Genomic DNA, 18,944 nt, shown 5'->3' on the forward strand with positions numbered 1-18,944 from the left:
GGACATCTACATGGCATTTCCAACAGGAACCCAGAAGCAGGGTTCCCATGAGGAGTCCTAAACCCCAAACCTCCATCCAGACTGGCTGCCGAGCGTCACTGACACGCTCCAGCACCAGTTTCAGCAGTCACAGCATGCCCTCTCTGACAGAACCCCGTCACTGCAAACGCAGCCAGCCAACATGCAACAGGCAGGCCACCCTCGCTCACAGCGAACTTTATCCCCGGAAATTTCGCATACACTGCAACTTAGAATCATAGAGTCATTGAGGCTGGAAAAGACCTCTAGGATCATCTAGTCCACCCATCAACCCAACACCCCCAGGCCTCCTAAACCATGTCCCAAAGTGCCATGTCTACACACTTCTTGAACACCCCCAGGGACGGTGACTCCACCACCCCTCTGGGCAGCTGTTCCAATGCCTGACCACTCTTTCAGTACAGAAATTTTTCCTAATATCCAATCTAAACCTCCCCGATGCAGCCTGAGGCCGTTTCCTCTCATCCTGTCACTGGTGACTTGGGAGCAGAGACCAGCCCCCCCCTCACTCCAGCCCCTCTCAGGCAGCTGCAGAGAGCGAGAAGGGCTCCCCTCAGCCCCCTCTTCTCCAGGCTAAACCCCCCCAGCTCCCCCAGCCGCCCCCCAGCACACTTGTGCTCCAGACCCTGCCCCAGCCCCGCTGCCCTTCTCTGGACATGCTCCAGCCCCTCCAGGGCCTTCTTGTCCCGAGGGGCCCAAAACTGAACACAGTATTCAAGTATTGAACTTCTCCAGCTCACTCCCAAAAGCAGGGCCTTGTGCTCTCAAAATAGCAGTCCCTAACCTTTTGCCGGCAGGCTGATGTGATCAGCACCGTGCCGCTGGTGTCCGCAGGGCTCAGCAGCTGTAGAGAGCCTGATGTCCGCAGGCCAGTGCCTAGAGCTGCCATTGGAGCAGAGGACATTTGGCCAAGCAGGAGGACACAGCTGGCAGTCTGCTGGAGCTCAGCACAAAGCCACAGTATGGGAGGAAACCCAGGGCAGGCTTTCATAGATAAAGCAAGCGTTGAGCCCATATCCTCATCACCCTTTCAGTATTGAGCCTCTCCTGCAACAGGCTCTTTGCTGAGCAAACTGCTGCAGTCAAGTATTTCCATTAATATTTGGCCCTTACGTCCAATGCTCCCTTTTAGATTTATATTGCGCTTTCAGACTGTTAAAATACTTTCTGTGTGCGTACATGCCGCTTCATTTGCTTCGCAGTGAAAGCAGATGATGGCTTCCAATGAATCAGAGTGCCACAATAACAAGATAAAACAATATTAGTTCATTTTGTGTTCTGCATTTGTTAGCTGAATTTTTCTGCCTCGATCAAACTATACGGGAAGCTGCTGTTCCTGCCAGAAAATTCCAGCTCCTCCTAGTTGATGAATTTTAAAAAAATGCAAATAATTATATTCTGAGCCAAAAATGGAGGGCTTTGTCTAGATTATTTTGAAGTCCAAAACTTAATCTAGTCACTACACAGTCATTGCTATGTCTATCTTTTGACATTTTCCAGCTGTTAAACAGCCTCTTGGGCATCACCTTAGATCAAAATGCAATTACATACCCATCGGTTCTGTATTACTTTATGAAACTTTAAGTACATTCTCTCCTAAAAAGCCAGAATTGCAGCGCTGCAGAACATTTAAAATTCATTTGGATTGTCAAATATCAGAAATCTGAGAAAAGTATATAGAGGTTTTATTCTTAATTAATTAGCTCTTAAAAGTAATTTTGGCTACTGTGCTACTATTATTACGACAGACTTTAACGGTCTTCATGTTATAAGAATTCCTTTCACAGCTGTTTATCTTCTTAACCAAGGTTAGCATTTGTAAAACGCATACCAAGAACCAGGCCCTCATTAAAAGGAAGCGCATCTAGTTGTTATCTGGTTGTGTATTTTGAAAGGACAAGGATAATATCCGACCAAGATTTTTAATTACAAAAAAAAAAAAAAAGGCAAAACCCAAGTTAACCCATAGAGGATGCTGGAGGACTTGAGCTGCCTTTCAAAGAATCAGTCTGAAATCAGCAAGAAGCATAAAACTTGGCAAGTTTATCCAGTTTCTCTCAGGCAACTGGACAATAACTCAGATAACATTTTTCTACATTAAATATTGTTCATGCAAAGATAAAACAAGAATAGGAAAAGCTAAAATACAGAGATACTTTTTTTTTCTTTCCCTAGCACTTAGCACTCATCGTTGTTACAGCCCTGGGCAGAGGGCAAGCTCCCAGTTGTACAGACAGGTATTCATGGGAATGCTTCCCAAATTCAGCCAGTCAGCGATTACTGAAACAGCTTGGTTTGAAATGGGTGCAGAGGAGACAGACCGTGAGAAGTTAATCAGAAAATAGCCCCGCTGGCCCAGTTGTGCTGGGATCTGAATTTGAGATTGCAGCTCACAGGCAGGCATTGAGGAAGCTGTTTTAAAAGTAGATACAAGATTTAGAAGATAACAAAGCTACAGAAGCCTGCCTTTGTTTAAGGCAGGGAAAGAAGAGAAAGGACATTATGAAATCCCATGGAAAGCCATGGAAAGGCAAGAGGAGATGTGAAGTGCAAGCAACCAGTCCCGCAGCTGGCTGGGCACCCTGCACCTCCAAGCCCAGTGTCGCCGTCCCCGTGGCAAAAGTCCCAGCATCAGGGAACTGAAGGATGTTCACTCTGCAGCTGCACCACGCTACCAGCTCTATAAACACTCCCACATATTTGAGCGCTTACTGCAGAGCGCGCTCCTGCCGGGGCTCTTGCACAGTATCGCTTTCATCTGTCACGTGGGTCAGGCCCAGACGGTCAAATCCAACATCTGCTCCAGCTTCCCTGGTCATAAAGCCTCCCCAAGAGTCACATATCCACTGAAACAACGGGGCAGCAGCTACCAGAGCCAGGCCTGCCTCAGGGCAACGTTAAAAATAGGGAGCCGCTAACCACAGCGAAGGGAGAACCTGATCCTGCTCCAGCTCCCACAGCTCCCTCTGGCTCGTATTCGTGCCCAGTCTTGACTCCTGCTAATTGGGCAAGGAGAGAGAGGAGTCACCTCCTAAACCAAGGCAGGTGTCCAGGAACAGTATGAGGCAGGGCCATACCCCTGTCCTTGACAGCTCCTTCCCCACTTTAGCAAGGGTCTGGAGCACTTTGCAGTGCTGGAGCCTGCAGAGGCATTTTTATGCTGGGCAAAAACTGTCAAAAAATCTGAAAGAGGACTCAGGACTCCGGAGTGAGATCGTGGCTCTCCCCTGCAGCAAGCCAAGGCAAACCCCACTGCAGAAATTGAAGAAGTGGCCCAAACAGGGCAAGACCTGGTCCAGAAAGTCACAGCCCAAGGGGGCTAGAATTAGGGCAACAGCCATCCGAAACTACAGCGCCCAGAGGCCCAAGGCTGGTACATGTTAGCTTACATACGAGCTAACACACGTCGGGGGAGCTCCTCGACACACATCCCAGCCCGAGGGTAGGACTCTTGGGAGAAGCATCCCTGTGCAAGCACTGCAGGAATGAGGCATGCAGACCTTGGGAGATCCCAGGAATGACAGACGCCCCAGGAATGACAGAGAGGTGACAGCACAGGACAGACGTGGCCAGACACCGGCAGGCAAACCCGGACATGACAGAGCGTGCTGCCAGCCCCGCTGGGACACCAGCGACGGTGTGGAAAGGCAGGCATCTCCACACTTGACTGATGGGAGTCCTGCTGACAGCCACAGAGGCAGCAGCAGAAGCAAGGAAGATTTTCTAGCGCTGTAGCAAACACCCATCTGGACAAGTACAACATCCCTACTCTTTTACGGATGAACTCCCATGGCTGATACCACAGGCAACCTTTCCACAATACAATTCTGGTCCTAACGGTGGTGAAAATGTAAACAAGTTGGAGGAAGGGAGGCAGGAACGAGAAAAGCAAATGCTGTTGTTGGGAAAGACGAGTTAGAGCACGCAGGTGATGGGTAACCTAGAGACATCCCAGACACCAGAGTCAAAGAGCAAAAATACTCCCTTGGGCTTCTCATAGAAGGGAGGACTCAGTTGCCAGAGAGACACAAGAAAGCAAGCTGTGAGCAGAGATGGGAAAGCACATTCATTATTTTTCTGTTTTAAGTGCATTCACCCTTGGGACACCATCTCAAACCATACCTCAGGCTCCCTGCCAGAGTAAGGTGATCCCACTCCAGTCACCGATCTGCTGCCTTGAGGCTTATCTGGATTCCAATCCCACCAAAGCCTCACCAAGTTATTCTACAAAATTAAAGTACAGTTTCTGCTGCGTTTCTCCATTTGCTGAAGTTCATTACATTTGCAAAGAATTAAAGGAATGATTTGGCAGTTTCCAAATGAGCTGCATTGCTTTCACAGCACTGTATGCACACTGTGAAACTTGATTTTTTTTTTTTTAGATTACTGAAATGGCTCAATATTTTTCTGAACCTCTTAAGCTCCACAGCACACCGAGTCCTATTATTACTGATATTAAAAGAGACTGAAAGTACAAATGAAAGTTTCATCTTACCTGGTCTGGCTCTGGCCTCACAATAGAAATTTTGTTGGTAGAAGAGCCCATGTGTGTAATACTTGGCAGAAAACGCAACTCTGATTTTGTTGTATAAACCTTTAATTTTTACTGTGGTGAAAAGAGGAGGGAGAGAGGGCAGGCTCCTGGGGAGATCGTATGAATTTCATGACCACCCGCTTCCTGGAGGACACTCCTTATTTTTTGCTTACGTGCATAAGTACAGACTAGTCATGTAGCACACAAAGACTATTTTCTTTGCTGCACATCAGCCAATATGGTACATGCCAACTGCAGCAAGAACAACAGATGAAAGCCACAGACACAGTGCTAAGCAACTTGTTCAGCAACGCTCAAACTCGCCTGTAAACAAGAGACATGAGAGTTGGGTTCCCAAGGCCCTTGCCAGAGAGGAATACAGGGATAGTTTCACCCTGATGTGCTGGGATTTGTGTGTACGCTCCATTCTGGGAAGCTGACATGTAATACACTGCCATTAAATTTCTCAAATCCCAGTGGAATAAGGGACCAGGATTAAATAGAACATTACAAATATCCTTAACAATTTAAGAAACCTGTAAGGCCTGGGAGACTCAAACTGCAATGTTTGAGTGCAGAGCAGGAAATCGGCACAGGATCAGGGCCAAGAAAACACGCTTATGTTTCTTTCAGCCCTGGTGGCAGAAATCGTCTTACTTTCCCTTAAAAGAGCTGATGATTGCAAAACACTCTTTTCCCTCCATAAAGTTACCATAAATCATAAAAGCAGTTTTACAGAAGTTTTCACCCAAAAGGATGCTACAGAATTAACAAGCTTCCCTTGTTAAGCAATACAGATGTGCAAGTGTCATTTTATCCGCTGCTGAAAAAAAACCAAAGTCCGTTCAAATGACACGTGATAGCTCTTTAATGGCACACAGCTCTCCTGCCGGATCCAGCTCTGTCAGACTTGCCGGTACAGCTCCAGGTTCCACCAGAGGAGTTGCCTGCTTTGGTGGAGGGAGAAGGAAGCGTTCATTTTTGACAGACAAATGCTACAGCTGACAAAAAAAACCAAACCCAAACAACTGATAAAATACGCAGGACTGGGGCTTGTTCTCTCCAGCAAACCAGGCAAAGACATTGCAATAATACATAAATGGAGACAACATAGTGACAGATTTCTACAATATGCTATATGCTGTCACTCCTTACCTCCTTGAAACTTGCTTTTCTAGTCCTTCAAAGCTTCGACTCATTAAATTCCCTGTCACTGTTCTCTTTTAAGAATGTCCTTGTTAAAACTAAAACACCTGTAAGCCCTCCCTGGGCACTCTTGTGTCTTACTGGGAAAAAACACATGATCTTGGCATTCATTCAATCTGAAGTGATAAATGCTGCTGAAGAAAGTATGACAGAACTTCCCAGCCTCCTCCAATTCGAAAATCTACCTCCCCAGCTGTAAAAATATAGTAAGCAATAGCAAGAAAAGAACATAAAAGCTAAGGCTGATTTCTTCCTCGTTATGTATTTATGGAACACTTGCTTTGGAACAAAGCCGATCAATACTGACAGTTTCTGTTGTGCTTTCCTGGATGTCCTCAAGTCAGCTGCAGATACCCTCACTAACCAGCTCAGCTCTAGAAACAAGCTGCCAGCTAATTGCTGCTGCACTGACAGCCACGGTGTTCTGACACGTAAGACAGGTCCTACACACACACTGGCTTTTTGGGCAGCTGATATAGTTTTAGTTTTGGCAACAGAATATTGCATTTGTAAAAAATACAGATTTCTGGCTACCTGAACCCATGTAAAGGTAGATGAAGTTTTGACCTTGAACACCATGGCAGCGTCAACTTAAGTACGCAAGTGTGTAGGACCAGAAACACGACAGAGACCCCAGCATCTGAAGCAGCACTAGAACCCACAGCTATATACGGCAGGCAATTAGCGTTTACATGTTTAAGCCTCAAGACAATCCATCACTGGTGCATCTCACCAACTAGCAAAACAGGTATTTGCTCCTAGCCTTAGCTGAGCGGATTTGCTGGAAGCAGCCTCTGCCTCTCTGTCACACTACCTGCATGCCTCTGTCATGCCCGTCTAACTGCACTTTCAGTTTGTGAAGCTCTTCGATCTCTCGGTTGTGGCGCTCCGTTTTGTGCCGCACCAAAGAGCGGTAGAAGTGAATAGTGAAGACGACAAAAATCAGACCCACTGGGACCATGATGATGGTGGAGACCAGTGCTGACTGCCAACCTGCATGGCTGCTGGGCTTCTCGACATTGGTGGTCTCATTTTTCAGGATGGAGCCTACAGGCAGAAATTTTATCCAGCACAGAAGCACGACTTCCGCAAGGAAAAGGAGGATCCCCAAGACAGTGGAGAAGCCCCACGCCAACTCAATGTAGGGATGCATGCGCTCATGCGGGGACTCACTGATGGAGTTCAGGTTGTGGATGTTGCTCACTGCTTCCACGTTAGGCAGAATGCAGGTGCTGATGAGAAGGGCAAAGAGATGAACTGCCACGAGCACTGTCGTGCAGGCACTGAAAGCGATCAGCAGCATCTGGGGGTACTTGTACTGCATCTCCAGCTGCACCTCCACCATGGCAACCTGGGGGGAAAGGAACAAAAAGCTTGTCAACAGCTGCTAGTTTTCGTCTTTTCGAGGCTTTCATCCAGGAAAGCATCTTATTTCAGGAAGAGCACCTAAGGTCAAGTACGCACTCAAGTGCTTTTCAGAATGGCAGCCTAGATGGATCATTCCCATTTCCCATGAAGGTGTACATGCAGTCTGCAGCTTGGCCTTTCTGAAGGCTCATGTGCGCATTTCTCTGCTGTAGTTTTCTGAAATAACATATCTCTTTTTGCAACCATGAGCCATACGAACTGCATCAAACCAAACACACAACAGAAGGAACTCATTAGACAACAAGCGGAGCTCGGAGGCAGCCGACAGCCTGCTAGCCCACGCGGCCATCGCACGTTCTCCTTCCGCTCACCGCTTGCAGCTGCAGTGCAGGAAGTTTCAACTTCAGGCACATAAAGAAAAGGAAAAGCAAGCAGCATTTCTGGCCAGCGGCCAGCAAGGTTTTACTACCCCCCATGGGAAGCACACAAGCTACTTCACAGTTTAAGTTAGTCTGCAGTTAAAATAGCTGACTTTTACTCTGAGAGCATTGTATGTTCATTTTAATTACAGATATGCCCAGATACAAGTTATTTATATCCTCGAATTTCTCCCTTGAGAGCTAATAACTTACTAATATGCTCAACAGAAGTGGACAGCTACTGGCTTATGGGTGTGTTCAACAACTGAGATAGGAATCTGTTTTCTCAAAACAAGAGCTTTCATATAGCAAGTCTCTAAAGTTGCCTATTTTTTCTTTAATCAAATACAGCTTAACAAGCAGAATAAGCACAAGAGAGCAAGGGGCTCTTCCGAGATCAGAACGGGAGTCCTTGTACAGGCCCATTATCTGTTTTAGCAGAACTGGTAAAATTACTTAACCAACCTGTGAAATAAAAGAGTACTTCTGTGTGGGAGCATCCCCGAAAGGACTGCAGCAGCTTTGTGCTAAGAGAAGCTACAAAAACAGTGGACAAGACTACCAAACATTCCTCTCTAGTAACTCTCTAGCAGCTTGCTTGGATCTGCAGCTGCACTTCATGATTCTCACGGATACCAACTTGCCTGGTAGCAGGCAAAACCTCTGGTGATCCCAGGCAACGTGCTGCTCCAGCATGGCACAGCTTGCTGAATGCGTTAAGGAAAGGAGAAGCTGATGCTTGGATGCCTGCCTCAGGGCAGAGCCTCTCAAGGCCATCAGGAGAAGGCAAAATCCAAACAAGCAGCTCCATTCTGGGGGGTAGATGATTTTTGCACAACAAACTCATTACTCTATCCAGACTTTGCATGAGACCACCACTGAGCAGCCACTTCAGGCTCTGTGTACAAATCTGCCCCATTCGCTCTGGCATTACTCATTAATAATATAATTTAGGCACTGGAAGATTAGGGGTGTGCTCATGTTCTCCCTGTGAGTAACCCTGAAAAGGACCAAAGGGGATTGAAGCAAGTGCCTATCTTGGCATGACTGCTGCCTTACCTGCATTTACTCTGAAACCATCAGCAGCCTGAATGAGGGGATCACAGTCGAGTCTGAACAAGTTTAGTGGCAATCAAGACATAATGTGTATGCTGGGGGCAGCAAATGGTCAACCTCTGCAAGTCCAGTTTTTATACCTACATCAACTATTTAGGACATTAGAGGCACCAAAAATATTGTGGCAGTTTGTGGACATTTCCAGACTTCTGTTCCGATTATGATGATGGAGTTAGAGCTGTTGTGACTAAAACTTGTTGCTTTGGGGGAGTCAGAAAGGCTTCAAGACAAGAAGCTTCTAAACAAATTTACAATGACGACATTTGACCTTAGAAAAGCAGATGTACAGAACCATAAAGATAAGGAACCACAGAGCAAACACTAACCCAGAACAGACCACCCCTCAAGGACAGTACATACGTGATCTCAGAACTGAGTTCGCATGAAAGCAAAAGTTATCTAGCGGACACAGTGAGGAAGAGTATATCCTTCATCCAGAGACCCCTGACGACCACCCCGAGACACCAACAGGCATGTGCAAAGGACATTTGCATATGATAATGAGTTATTGAAAAATGAATATGTGTATCTTTTCTCAGAAAACTAATGAATATGTATGTAAAGCCTATGTAAAGCTATGCAACTAACCCTGTGCAGGCACACACGAGGAGGAGTGACCCCCTGCGCGTCCAGCGCTGCAATACAGAATACCTGCTTAATAGTTGTTCAGAATATTATGTCATGATTTTGGCTTTTCACGGCATCAATGAACATGTGCAGTTTTTACTTTTTTGTTGTTTTTTAAAGGTTCCTGTTTGCGGTTTACAGTAGCTCTTGTCATAAGGCAGAGAAAATAGTAATGCAGGACTGGCTTCACCATCTTTTGCAGGGTCAATTTAACTAAAATACATGCCACATTGCCTTGCGTTTGTTCTCTTTGCAGATTCCCCTATATCGATTTGAGAAGGAGGAGATCAAACTTATTCTCTGCTGCACTGTTCTGTACAATGAATTTGTCCAGTGCTGTTGCTGTCAGTCACACCCTATGAGCCAGGGAAAGCTTCAGGTATATTGTTCATTATTGGGTGCTGTAATACCCAGAGACATGGTATTCAACAAGCTGAATAGGAATTGTACCTGCATATTCAATTTATAGCTTTATATTAAAGCTGGAAGCCTGGCTGATGTCAACATATCAATTTCTACTTGTTATCCTCCACATGAGCAGCGCTTTTCAGCTAATTGGATGTTTCCTCCCAGACTAACGTATTCCCTAGGGCTAGCTTCAGCTGTGCAATGTGATGAATTTTTAACACTGACTGATGGCTCAGTAAGAGGTATTTCAGGGAAAAACATCAACAATCCAGACAGGGCAGCAAGGCAGAAAAACAATTCATTTAATCCGAACAAGCAAGTACTGGAAAGGTGAGTGAGCTCTTATCACTTTACCCCATACAGACCATCATGTCATTCTCCGACCAGGATAAGAGAAAGAGGACAAGCTGACATAACCCATTTAAAAATCATTAAATGTGCTGCTTAGTCCATAAAATTATTAATGTGGCATGTTTGATACTATTATATGCTTCCGTGATAACAGCCCCCTTTATTGCAACCTCTTACCGGAAGCCAAGGTGTCACGGGCTTGACCTGCAAGGCACTGAGCGCTCTGCTGAACCGCAGAGTATCTCAGCATAGGTTTAATTTTAAGCTTGAGAATCACCCTGTTGAACTCCATGCTCGCAGGTTTACTAAAGGACCAAGTACTCAGAACATCTGAGAATTAAACTGCAATTAAATTACATGCAATTGTGGGGTTTTTTTTAGAGCAGTATAGCCCAATTGTCCACAACAATGATGATGCTCATCTTGAGAAATGTAGACCATGATAGATAGTATCAGGCAAAAGGATGACAAATGGCTTAACATAAACCATGTTACATTCACACAGATGGTTTGGCAGCCGCTAAAAACAATCACTCCAGTAGATCTGTTGGATTTTTTTTTTTTTAATCAAATACACATCCTGTAGCAATTGGACAAGTATCGAGAAGACTGACTAGCGGTAATAGCTCTTACTTCCACCAGGAAAATGATTAAGGAGGCTTTCTAAGCTCCCTCTGAACTTCCTTCATCAGCAGTCTCCCTGGGGCAAACGCAGTAGCCCTACAGCCCACCTCCAAATGGACCTGGCACTGCAAAGGACCCACGTCCTCCTGATCTGCCCAACTCTGCCAGAAATACCAGAGATAGCATCGAATAACAAGGAAGGTTCACATTATTTTGCAGCCTGTCCAGAAGAAGCTGGATCAAAGCCACCGCCTGTTGATTAAATATCCATCAGCTTGTAATAATTTTCAGCCAGTATGGAACTGGCTTGAATCAGACAGACTGACAGGGAAGTAAATAAAGCAATAGCCAAGCCCTGTATGACATTTGTTTACATAGTTAAATGTACACAGGGCTTCAGGAAAACTTATTTAACTCTAAATAGCTTCTCTACTCTCACCAATAGCCAAATAGATGTTCTTAATAGACAGTAAATATCCGTGTACCAAATACCTGCGTGCCAAATTACCAGCGGAGAAATGGCCTGGTAGGAATAAAATACCTCAGCTTTCACTGGAAGGTCCAGTATGATCAGCTGGGAAAAAGCTTGCTAATAAAGAAAATTCCTTATTGCAAAAATTTTTATTTAATACAATTACTGGTTTCAGGTGTACTTATTATCGTAAGCTGGTGATTATACTACTTGTGTACACTACTTATAACAATGTGTTTATTTGACTAGCATTTTAAACAGTTTAAAGAGAATAGAAGTCAAATGGTTAATTCTGCATGTTTGCCAAGGGCTTTCAGCAGCTTCCTGTTGCTCAAGTTGAGAAGGCACGCTTTGTTTTCAGATAGGTGGTTCAGCCCCGCAGCGTGGGTGGGCTGCAAGTCCCCGAGCCCCAGCGATGCTAGCGATAGCACACCCCAGCCCAGGCACCTGGCTTGGCTAACCACACTGCCTAGATAGAGCGAGAGTTCACAACACTACAAAACATTCATTTTTAATAATCATGTTAAAGAGAACAGTCACAAATGACTGATGCAGAACTCAAGTAACCCAGAGGCATGAAGGGCAAGCACATGAGCTGCTTTTTAAAGTAAGAAAGCTTCTGACTGAAAAAAATCTGCAGGAGAGCACTCAACTTGCTCAAAATAAGGAGGTACCTTCTGACATTTCAGCTCGCAGTCTGGGTTACAAATAAACATATGCTGCACGAAAAGTTTTTACAAGCATCGCATCCATGCGGTCAGCGAGCAGAAAAGAACTGCAAAGCAACCAAGCACCCTCTCTTCCCAGCGGCCTGCCCCCACTTAACTCCCCGCTTGCATTTTTGCAACTTCACTTCGGGTGACCAACTTTGTCATCCCAAAAAGACTGTTGTAATGTTACAGATGAATCATGTTCTGGTGGATTGGGGGAGGAAAAAACAGCTGAAGAAGCTAAAATAAAACAAGGAAAGCTATCCAGAAAGTTCCTGAGATCTGTCTTCCCTCCTGCTCCTGAGCTGCAAGATGCAACATCTTCACATCACGTCCTGCTCACCCAGGCGCTGCCCTCTGCCTCTCTGCATTCAGCTGACAGACCTCAGGAACAACCAGACCTGCCCATTTCCTGAGCAGAAAACCTCTCCCAAACAGGTTTCAGTTCTCACTCCCAGTAAGCAAGAACTGGAGGGGAGATGAAGAGACTCATACCGACACAGCACGGCTGTGTTTTGCTAACACCATGGCTCGGACAGGTCTAAGCACTGGATCGCTGACTATCTCCATCTTGTGTATTTGCTCGCTCCCTGACGTGGTTTTGACCTATGCAGGTAGCTTCCAGGTAACACCCAAGTGCTGCATGGAGAAAAGCAAGTACCAGGGATTATTCTCAATAGGCAGCACTGACAAAAATATACCAGGTTTGGCTCCCTTCAGGCTACAGAGTCCTCTGACACCAGGTCCGAGGCTGCAGGGCCTCTTCTCACACCTCAGCATATAACACGATCTCCCTGATCACGCTATGCAAACTTCGCTCTGGCAGACTGTGACCCAACCTCCACCTTATTTTAGACATCATGACCTGAGAAAACACATATAGAAGTTCAAATAATGTTCAGGACCACAGCAACTGCAGGGGCTGGGAGGAGCTCCACACCCAAATGCAATGTCATCCAAAGGCAGCCAGCAATGACTGGCCTCAGGGCCAAAGGAGAGCCCAGGTCTCGTATTGTTTGGCAACACAGGTGGAGCACCTGGGATCACGTGCAGGTAGGGGATTAGTGTTTTTAAAGGGTTGACTTGGGATCGTGTGGGTTGACTGTTAGGCACCTCATGTATCCAAGCTGCCTTGAGAGAACCAGCCTCAAACTTTTCAGCAGCAGCCAAGCAGAAGCCCCCAGGCAGATGCCTCCTGCCTCTTCAGGAAACAACAGTACGTCCTGCTTATACACAGGAGGAAGACACTGATTAATAGATGATTTTACAGAACTAAAACCCTCACTATCCAGAAAGCATTGCTACAAAGTACACATACCATTGCAAATCCAGACAGCAGGGCAGAGGTTCTGCTGGAAGCTTTCAGCTTGGCTCGGCTCAGGTACAATTTTCTCCAAGAAAGTGCTTGAACAGAGTGGTGGTTTGATGTGACCAATTCCAGATAGCTGCGCCGAACCCAGTCCCGATAATCCATGCCTTTTGTGCCAGGTTCAGAGCAGCAAGCAGGAGTGGAAGGATCCACTGGAACATTTAATTCGGAACTCATGATGAGAGAAAGGCTGAGGAAATAAGAGAGTCATGTCCAAAAGGAGGTAACAGACAGGACAAGCATCAACTACTGGAAAAGCTACCTTTAAACAAAGTTACCCTCAGTCAGTAGAAAAATGATGGACCAAATACCACCATGCTTGCAAGGCACAGAACAGAGAAAGGACCATCCGTAATTGCTAAAAATGGCCATGAGAACTAGGAAAGATTACACAAGGAAACCTGGGAACTACTCCAGCAGGAATTCAGGAAGGTTGCACAGCATCTGGCTTTTCGTTTCAAAGCTGACATCTCAGCTTTCCCCTTTAATTCCTCCTTGCTAATAAAAAAAAAAGTTGTTTTACATAAAGAAACTTTGGAAATGGGGCACCCATCTTGTAATTTTGTTTTAAGCTGACAGTTAATTTCACAGTACATCATGGATTAGCTCCAAATGCATCTCCTTGAGAGTACCAAAGTAACTTCAGCTCACGTGTTTAGGAGTCACTTTTTGCCCTTTCTTTGGAAACCAGGTTTTCACTTTAACCACTGCTCACTGTAGCTTAGTTTAGATGGCAACAGCTCTTCCCCACACTTCCCCAATAGTCATACAGCTGAATGCCGTACAGGGTTAACAAACGAACTTCCCAAGCTCCTGCAGTGGGGAATTAAATTTCCTGAACTGCTCACACTCCACTTATCAGCCACATCTGACCAAGAATCCTGTTCCCTTACTTCCACCGGTGGCTCTTAGCATGAGGAAAGGAAAAGACAATTCCAAGGGGAAAAGCTAGTTGCCTTCCAGGTAGTTTCAGTGTCTTCAGATTCAAGAGGTTACACTGAAAGATGTAAGAAAGCAGCAAGAATATTTCAGGTGGTGAATGCCACAGCAGCCAGCAGAGACAAGCGCGAGGTCCAAACCACCCCCTCCTTACACCACAGCTCAGCCAGGCTGCTGCCGCAAGGCTCTGCTGATCTGTCATCCATGGACACAGAACAGGAGTCGCTAAACGTTTTGAGCAAGAATTTCTCAACTCTGACAAACATCTGAAGCTAGATGTTTAACTCAGCCTTCTGAAAAATGGAAACCATGATTCTCTGACTTATCCCCACATCCACAGCTCCGCCACTGACCACCACAGCCGCGGCAGGTAGCAACACCAGAGCTGCACCACACGAGACCTTTCTGGCTATAAATACTTAGCAGCTCCTAGAAGGAGGAGATGCATGCCTAGAATCACACATGGTGTGGGACTAATGAGTCCCAGCGCCACACCTCAAGGTCATCAGCACCTTGCTGTTCGCTTGAGAGGAGCCCCGGTGCTGCCTGCATCCTCCCCCTGCTCCACCCAGCTCTCCACGTATGCAGGCCACATGGTGACAGCTAATAAACCAACGTTTCCAGTGAGATTTGAGGAAGTGGCAAACATAAAAAGGTCACCAACTCTCCACAACTCTAAATGCTATTACTCAAAAGGAACAAAGCTGTTCCACGCACAATAAGGAAGATTAGACTGCAGCAGCAAATAGTGTATTGCAGGTTGTAAAATTGTCTGTCCCTCCTGAGCCCAGTAAGCTTTCAGATTTCAGCCCCCTCAGACATAATAAGGATGGCAGCAGGACCACGAGACATGTTCTTCTGGGCAGTTTTTAACAAGGCTACTATTATAGCCCGTGGAGAATTCCAGGATGGCTCCTGAACTGCTCAGCAGTGTTCAAATTATTAAAAAGAAAAAAAAAAACCCCGAAACAAAACCATGAAAGAACTTCCACACAACAATAAAAACAAGAAGAGAATAACAGGGACAAACTTCTCTGCTTGCTCTGTGTTTCCAGAAAAGGCAAGAATCACCTATTTTACAGAAGAGAAAAAAGTCTCCCCAAGCCTCCTGGGAAGATCAGGGCAGAGGCATTCTGTGAGCAGCAAAATTACAGAGCTGTTTCCTGTGACAACATCCTGTGTGGATTCTGCAATGTATACTGTGGGGTGAATTTATTAGCTTTGTCCTTAGCTGGGACACTAATGGCCCCTACCCTGCCATTTATTTTCACAAAATGCATAGGAATTTTGTATATAGAAAACTTCAATCCATGGGACAAATTCCACTGAAAAGACAAATGAATTCAGAGGTTACAGAGGGAGAGCAAGAGTACCCAATCACATCTGCTTCTTTCCTTAGAATAATAAGCTAAAAATACCACAAGGATGAATTTTCAGTTTGGAGCAGATCAAGAGATGTTCCCAAATAAGTAAACAGCTTCAGAATAAAATCCATAAACACAAATGTAGACCAAACAAGCAGTAACAGGACAGCAAACTCACCTTGCTGGTTAAGGACATGGAGCGACTGAGTGGAGGGCTCCAAGGGCTGAAACACAAGACCAAAGAAGCATTTTACATGCACAGTATCTTAAGCAGTTTTACTCTGGAAATACTTTTCAGCCAGTTATCTGCACCAGAAGAGAGTTATTCTGGAGATTTCACGTTCCTACCTTGCAATGCTAAAGGTTCAGGACACTCGCTCTTGCAGAAGTAACTATCTTACAGGGCTTTCCTGCACGGGGCTGTTGAATTTTGGATGGAGAATCAGGACTTCTCCAAGAGACCTCTTCCTCAGCCTAACAGCCAGCTCTGGCCAAGTCCATCCCAGCTGTGTCTTTACTCACTTCCGTTGCACCACTGATGCATTTGACCCCACTTCATTTCACACCGCTGAAGACAGAATGCTCTCTGCAATTGCTGCCTCATATTGATTTTGTTAATTTGTCCAGTGCTGTCCTTTGGAGCAGCGAGCGTAGCAGGGAAAGCCTTCGCCGTGTCTTACATCTCAGCTGCACCGGTGCAGTTGCAAGCGCACGTGTGGGGATTTCTTCACAGCAGGGAATGAAGCAGACACCGAGATATGCAGATCCCCGTCCTGCTGCTGGGCCGGCGTGCCCTGAGGCCCGCACAGCAGTCTCAGCACCACTGTCAGCTTCTCTGCCTGGCTTCAGGACACCGGCCCCCCGCCGGGGCCCAGGTTTCTGCCCCACACCCTGAGACTGATCAGCAGCTTTCTACCAGCACCTTTCTCCCCTGTATAGCATCCTTCAAGAGTCTGTGCACCATGGCCAAGCCTAACCCTGGTCTCTGCTACTCTCCCTTCTTCTCCTGCTCTGATCCTCCCAAGCTCTGGTCCTCATTGCTATAGGAAACTCCTTTGCATGTCCTCTTCAGGCTTGGGACCTCCCCAGCAGCACCCCAGGATGTCACAACACCCACGCAGGGTGTGAACACCCCACAGCTGTAACTGCCCCCCTTACACAGTGCAGCTCAAGCAGGGGACCCCCCCCCCCCCGGCCGGGGCACTACCTGAGCAGGGGATTTCTCCTCTTTGCCAGCCGCTCTCAGCACACCCCGGGCAGGATGCGACACCCCCCACCCCCACCCCCCCCCCAGCGAGGATCTCCTCTTCAACAACACCCTCAGACAGGGCCCCCCCCCAGGTGAGGATGCAACCCCCTCACAGGTAGGATCCTTCCCACCAAAGGCCAAGGCATCCCAAGGATCCCCTGCATCTCCTCAGGCAGGATGGGACCCGCTCCCTCTCCGCAGCTGGGATCCCCCCTTCCAACACCCCCTAGCCCAGAGGCTTCCCTGCACCGCAGGCAGGAGGGACCTCCCCAACAGCACCCCAGGGAGAGGATCCCTTTGTCAGGATACGACCCCCACGTGCTGACCTGCCCTCTGCATCCCAAGGGAGCTCCAGAACACGGCCGAGCAGGACGGGACCCCCTTCTCTGCCCGCAGCGTCCCCCCGCCAAAGCAGGGTTCCCCAATCTATGCGGGGATGAGGGGCGTACCCGCCCCCCCCCCCCCCCCCAAGGCAGGATGAGACCCCCTCCTCTCGGACACGCCGCGCAGAAGATGCTCCCCTCTATGCAGGATGAGACCAGCCCCGCTCCCAAACACCCCGGTGGGGATGAAGCCCGTTACCCCAGCGCACGGGACACCCCCTCCCCACAGTCCTCCGGGACTAAGCTCCCCACCCGGGCAGGACGCGGCCCCACGGGCCGAGTCTCAGCTCACCGTGCTGGCCGGGCAGGGCCGGGCGCGGCGCCCCGGGAGCTCCCGCCGCCGGAGCCGCCGCCGCCGCCGGAGCCGCCTCCGCTGCTGCCAAGGCAACGCCGGGCACCCGCCACGTGACCCGCAGGAAATGGGGCGGTGCGGGCAGCCGCCCCGCCCGCCGCACGTGACCTCCGCCTCATTGGGCCGTGGCCACACCAGACTCCGCCCCTTGGCGGCGGGGCGGGGCCCAGCGACACGCCCCCTCACCGCATCCCGCTGTGCAGCGCCGAGCACCGCGGTGGCGGGGGTGGGGGGAGGAGCCGGGGCCCCGCTCGCCCCCTGGGGCGGGGGGCAGGTTGGCGCCTTCCCTAGAGAGGGGAACGTACGTAGCGGTTACTGGGCTCCCGGGCTGTCCCCCCTCGCACTAGGGCCATGCGGCCACACCTCAGTGGGCTGGGAGCTGGTGGGCCACAGCCCTCGGGGGCTCCTTCTGTGAACACGCACCTGTAGGGGAAAAAAAAAAAAATCAGTTCTGCGGCTCCCTAAACTCATGGTCAGGGTGAAACCTCCCCCTCGCCCCCAATAAAAACATGACTAGGTCTGAAGCATGCATCTCTAAATCTTTCCACAGAGAAGGCATTGGTGCAATAGGATGCAAATCTGCTTTTATTACAACTATTATACAGCAAAAAGTCACCCTTAGATAGGTCAAAAGGCAGTGCTGGCTTCTCCCTCCACCGAGCTGCAACATTCTTCGGCTGGAGCGGAGGAAAGGTCCCCGCCTAAGGGAGGGCTGGGGAAGCCAGGCCGGCATCTCCTCGGCAGGAAATCCTGGATAAACCCATCGGAGGAGCACGGATAGGGACAGGCCTATGGGAAAGAGGAGGAAGTTCCTTTCCTGAAAATGAGATGGATAAAATGCTGAAAAGTGGCACAACGGGTCAGCTTTATCTCACTGTAATCCCATCTTCCTGAATTCGCTTCTGCCTGGGGGAGTGAAAAGACAAAGGAAAACAATTCCTAAAAACTTATTAAGGAGACAAATACATTTGTTATCCTGAGTGTGCTTTTCACCTCTGAGACTATGAATACCGCTGCTCAGTCACTGCACTAACACTGCTGTCTCTTGGGGTCCCAACGCTTGCACAGATGCATGTAGAAATGGAACACCAGCCAACCTTAGCCCCTGAAGATTAGTCTCCGTCAGCAGAAGGAGAGGGACTCTTCTAGAAGAGAATCCAGAACAAGAATTTAACATAAGCAGGTCAAACTCCTTGGCAGCTTTGAGCCTTCAAGTTATTACTGCTTTTCCAGTGCCATATTTGGAATCAGAAGCAATTGTAGAATTGTCCCTCTTTTACTACACATGTAAGCATGTCCCTTTTACTGCTCCACAGATGGCATTTGTCCTGTTTTGAAGTCACAGAATACTTGTGTTTTGTCTTAACAAAGAAACATCCCTTCAAGCCACTCACTTTGAAGTGCCTTTGTATCC

General features: G+C 47.7%; 1 protein-coding gene across 5 annotated transcripts; it reads right to left on the reverse strand.

Moving 5' to 3' along the window:
* Positions 1-4,618: 4,618 nt before the first annotated feature.
* ORAI2 (ORAI calcium release-activated calcium modulator 2) lies at positions 4,619-17,590 on the reverse strand. 5 transcript variants are annotated; one of them, XM_075113167.1, is made up of 5 exons: positions 17,471-17,590; positions 15,725-15,770; positions 13,193-13,433; positions 6,594-7,130; positions 4,619-5,523 (listed from the first exon to the last, which is right to left on the reverse strand). In XM_075113167.1, the coding sequence occupies exons 3-5, from the start codon at positions 13,418-13,420 to the stop codon at positions 5,419-5,421; spliced, it is 870 nt and encodes a 289-aa protein (XP_074969268.1). In that variant the 5' UTR covers positions 13,421-13,433; positions 15,725-15,770; positions 17,471-17,590; the 3' UTR covers positions 4,619-5,418. The 5 variants fall into 5 exon arrangements, with proteins under 5 accessions (XP_074969268.1, XP_074969269.1, XP_074969271.1 ...); XM_075113168.1 differs by having other exon boundaries at positions 4,619-5,520; positions 17,471-17,589; XM_075113170.1 differs by lacking the exon at positions 17,471-17,590 and adding an exon at positions 15,895-16,199 and having other exon boundaries at positions 4,619-5,520.
* Positions 17,591-18,944: the final 1,354 nt, after the last annotated feature.

Source organism: Phalacrocorax aristotelis, chromosome 18, assembly GCF_949628215.1.
Source record: "Phalacrocorax aristotelis chromosome 18, bGulAri2.1, whole genome shotgun sequence".
Lineage (NCBI taxonomy): Eukaryota > Metazoa > Chordata > Aves > Suliformes > Phalacrocoracidae > Phalacrocorax > Phalacrocorax aristotelis.

Coding starts and splice junctions, on each gene's coding strand:
- ORAI2 (XM_075113167.1), bottom strand. CDS start 13,420: ATGAGTTCCGAATTAAATGTTCCAGTGGATCCTTCCACTCCTGCTTGC. Junction 7,131..13,192: donor TGCTGTCTGGATTTGCAATG/GTATGTGTACTT, acceptor CTTTCCCCCCAG/GTTGCCATGGTGGAGGTGCA. Junction 5,524..6,593: donor GGCATGACAGAGGCATGCAG/GTAGTGTGACAG, acceptor CCTCCACCAAAG/CAGGCAACTCCTCTGGTGGA.